This window comes from Citrus clementina, unplaced genomic scaffold, assembly GCF_000493195.1.
Source record: "Citrus clementina cultivar Clemenules unplaced genomic scaffold, Citrus_clementina_v1.0 scaffold_8, whole genome shotgun sequence".
NCBI lineage: Eukaryota > Viridiplantae > Streptophyta > Magnoliopsida > Sapindales > Rutaceae > Citrus > Citrus x clementina.
This window is the reverse complement of record NW_006262022.1, coordinates 9,654,214-9,658,761: the sequence shown is the minus strand read 5'-3', so window position 1 is coordinate 9,658,761 and position 4,548 is coordinate 9,654,214. Positions and strand designations below refer to the sequence as shown.

General features: G+C 34.8%; 1 protein-coding gene across 1 annotated transcript in view; it reads right to left on the bottom strand.

Moving 5' to 3' along the window:
* LOC18034758 (beta-ureidopropionase) overlaps positions 1-1,912 on the bottom strand; it is a 3,052-nt gene extending 1,140 nt beyond the window's left edge. Inside the window, exons 1-4 of the mRNA XM_006423621.2 lie at positions 1,613-1,912; positions 1,130-1,237; positions 410-598; positions 77-316 (exon numbers count right to left, since the gene is read on the bottom strand). Coding sequence (XP_006423684.2) covers positions 77-316; positions 410-598; positions 1,130-1,237; positions 1,613-1,726 — 651 coding nt within the window. The 5' untranslated portion in view covers positions 1,727-1,912. The remainder of the gene's footprint in view (positions 1-76; positions 317-409; positions 599-1,129; positions 1,238-1,612) is intronic.
* Positions 1,913-4,548: the final 2,636 nt, after the last annotated feature.

The following is a 4,548-nucleotide window of genomic DNA, read 5'->3' as shown; positions in this document are numbered from 1 at the left end:
AGCTACAGGCACGTAAGACGTGAGCACTCGATAAAAGAATTCCTAAAGCAATATACAGAAACTGAAGCAGTAGAACTGGTGCACTTACCTTTCGATGCTTGCCAATTATGTTCCCATGATTTCCAATAATAATAGCAGTGTTCCAGATAGTATCCCCATGGTTAACGTCCCTCTCAAGGATTGGACTGATAATGACCATGTTATATTTCTGAGCAAGTTCCTGAAGAAATTGTGTTGATTCCCCATCAACGGGCTCCGCAAATTCACACCACCTCTTCTCTCGAGTACAGAAGGCAAATGGCATCGTCCATGCTTCCTTGAATATGATTTCATGAAAGTAACTTTAAAATTTCAGATAATAGTGGAATATATATTATTGAAAATAATTAATCCTCATGACACGACTCACTTGCAAGCATAATATGTTAACTCCTGAAACACCAGCAGCGTCAATGAGTAGCTTTAATTTCTGAAAGATAGCCTTCTTCTGATCGAGAAAGTGTAAGGTTGTTGGAAGAACAATAGAGCTCTGGATAAGACCTACCCTGACAACTCGAGGTTCTCTTAAGAATTCTTTGTCAGCACGAAAGCAGAAACCCTGAAATGATCTTAAAATGATTAATCCAAAGCAATCAATAGCATAAATACACAACTTTCTGATTGGTTTCAGAGATCTATCCCAATGATCATTTAAAATTCAAAAATCTTCGAAACTTGCAGTAATTTTTTGCCCCCTTTTCATGCCTTATGATTTGTTGATTAAAAAAATCTACACTTAGCAAAATAACAGTAAGTATCAAATCCTCTTTGAATTTGGATAAGCACAGGGTCTCATTCTTCACAAGGTTATTCAGTTCTAAATACGCAAATGTTTGGTTTAATGTCCTTTTTATCCCGTATCTACAGTCTCCCAGGCCCTAAGATGAAAAAGTTGCATAAACCTCATCTATTGATAATGCAGGGGTGTTCCCATAGTCCAATGCCAATAGGTCAGGTTAAATCATGTAACATGTAAGCCCTTCAACTGAAACCATCCCAACTCCACAGCAACAAAATTAGTAGATTACTTCCAACTTCTATTTCAAACTTAATTCCCCATTAACTCAACAGCAAAATGGTCAACGCGTACCTGGAGATCAAAATCATGTTCAGAAGAGAGTGCTTTACCATTTGCCGAAAGAGCAACCAATTCAAGAGGCTTTCCACAATTTAGGCCATGAAGCAAGCGGCTAACCTCCTGTAAAACATCAGTAAAACAGCCAACTTTGAGGCCAGATGAAATACAAAATTCCCATTTCCAAGTTTTTTCAGAAACCCAAGATATATATGTGAGCAGAGATTGAACCGGATAAAGTTACTGTGAACATATTTGTTTATAAAGCATATTAAACATATTTGTTCTATCTAAAAAGAACAATCTAATTGCCATCATGCTGGCCTAATTCATAACCTGAATGGCTGTCATAAAGCAATGAATTGAAAACAAAGTCAACTCAATTGCATCAGAGGCAACAAACTACTCATCCTATTTCTAAATCAAGCAAGTTACACACACACACACACACACAAAATTGAAATAGAAAAAGGAAAGAGAGGAATATCCATTCGTTACCTGATAGATATGGGGTTTGAGATTGGCGCTGAGGAGAGTGTGAAGAGAATCATACCCACAAATTGAACCGTCTTTGTTAACACTCTCTTCTCCATTCTCATTTTTTTTGTCCATTCTTGAGTTTTGCTTCTTTTTCTAGCACCGTGAAATACACGCTGGCTGATGAGTTAGTATTGTTGAGCTTTTGTGTCAGATTCACTTTCTTTATTAATTTGTCCCTGTATATTAAAAACCATTATATTCTCAATCATTGAACTCCATGCGCATTCATTTGGCACGAGCATTGACTCAATTAGAGCTTCTGGTAGATTTAAGGGTAAATTCAAGCATTAATTATTTTTTAAATTATTTTATAATAAATTTTTTGAATTGTTGCCCTTTTTAAGTAAAAAATAAAGAAACAATATACTAGGATTGACCCTTTTTTTTTTAGTTTTCTTAACAAAAAAATAAGGTAAATTAAGATTTCAAAAGTAAAGAGTACTTTTTTGAAATAGTCAATTTAGGAATATTAAAAAAGATGAGGTTATTTAAACCCATTAAATTTATTTCTACACCTATTTTAAAAAATAAATTCATTATTAAAGAATTAAAAATTTAAATATCTCAAAATTATCCTTCACAAATCTTTTTCTGTCTCCACTCATGGTTGCATAATCTCTTTCACTCTCACACTATGTAAATTAAAAAATAGTTTCACTTGCTTTTGGATTTATTTTTTTGTCTTTCTTAAGAAATCATAATCTCTATTTTTGTGCTTTCTATATAATAATTTCTTGATATTCATTAACTCGCTAATTAAAACTTTGAGGAGTTTTTCTCCTCTTAGTATACAATAGCCTATAACAAAACTAATTATTTATGATTAATAGAAAATATATAAAATAATTTATGAGAACTGAGGAATTAAAAATAAAAAAATGTTAATTAAGTAATTTTGTCAAAAATTATTTTGATAGTAAAATTCTTACTTATAAAGATATAGTGTAGAAAAAAACTAATGGGTTCAAATAATCTCATCCTATCCAAAACTAACTCTAAATTTAATTTAGATATAATGATAATTGTGTGCACTATAATTTCACATAAGTTATTAGTCAATCACCGTCAAATGCAAATAGATAGTAGTAGAAAGGACAATTTGAACGTAGTTAAATTTGGGAAATTTACGAAAATAACCATAAAATTTTTGCTATTTTCACAATTAACTTTCTCAACTTTTTTCTATCAACATTAGCCAAACACACGCTTTTCTCCCTAAATTATCCTTCTTTACAAACGAAAAGAAGCTTGGTGCGACAGACAGCCTGTCGCACCAAGCTTCGTGCGACAGGTTGCCTTCTTCTATCTCAGTATTTATTTGTTTTCGCCAGTCCTTTCGTCTTTGTTCGTCTCTTCTTATTCGTATGTAATATCTTCTTCTACCTCAGATCGAATCTCATCCGACAACCCAAACAACAAAACAAAATCAACTTTTTAATTCTCCAAAATCCAATTTCGGAATTCAAATTCCCCGGGATTTTCCATTAAAAGTCACGTTGCGAAATGCTAGGCGGGCTGTACGGAGACCTACCTCCACCTTCCGATGAGGACAAACCCACCAACACGACCACCACTGTCTGGTCAATTTTCGCGCCACCACAAACCATCCTCAAGCCCCAATCCAAACCCAAAACCACCCAAAATTCTCTCCCGACTTGACCCCATTCCTCACCTGCAATCGCACCTTCCCCCAACGACGTGGTAGCGTTGCCGCAACCGACATTGGTCGACGCCACTTCGACCGTAATCAAGGAGCACGACCCCGCTAGACCGAACTACGAGGATTATAGGAGAGAGAAGAAGAAGAAAGAGGTGGATGCTGAAATTAGTAGAGAACTAGAGAGAAGAATGCAAGAGGAAGAGGAAAGGGAGATGAGAGAGAGGGGTAATTTGGTCTCAACGGTTCTTTTATGACTAATGTTGATAGAAATTTGTTTGAAGGGTTAAGATGAAAAAAACTAAAATTTTTATGGTTATTAGTGTAAATTTCCCGTTAAATTTGAACCTCACTATTTATTGCATTAGCCCTGCTTTTTTTTTTTTATAAATATAATTTAATTTACTTTCAGAATTATACTTAAAAAAAAAACATTATTTCTGCTTCTCTCTCATATATTTGATCATTTGGGGATGTATTTCATGAAACATTATCGGGAAAATGTTGTTAATCTTTGCGGGGTGACTGATGTTCATACCGTAGTCGTGGCTTCAGGTGCCGTTCAAGGAACAGGGTCAAGAGTTAGCAGCGCAGTGGTTGGTCAGGAGATTAATAATAACCCATTGGCGAGTGGTTCATCTGAGAAAAGATTAGAGGCGCGTCCTTCGCAGACCGTGGAGTTTAATAGAACATGGTTGCTGCATCATTTTTCAAGCCTTCAAACTCATTCTCTTACCGTTCATGTGATCAGGAGATCTATCCTCGTGTTCCTGGTTTGTGCACGGTAGCGTTGTTGGGGAATAATATATAAGATTCCCTTGTGAAGAACTGCTGTTGTAAATGACTAAACATGTGCATTATTTGCTAATCCTCAAGATTAAGGAATGCTAATCTAATTATTGGTTATATATATATAAAGTCATTTTCAGGTGCTTTTTTTTTCCCCTAATGGAGGAAGGCAACTGTTGAATTACGTGGTTTAAGAGCGCATCCAAAAAAAAAAAAAGGAGAGAGCCACACTTAAGAATAATTATATATAAAGTCGTTCTCCAGTGTTGTGCCCTCATTTTTTTTCATGCGGACACATTGTTAAACAAATAGTTTAATAAGGTATCTGCACTGACTTTATTAACTAGGCGTTTTAATGTGTTCATATAAAAAAAATGAAAACACCAGCACTAAAGATCCACTGTATAGATATATATATACACGAATGTATGTATGTAAGTATAAAATG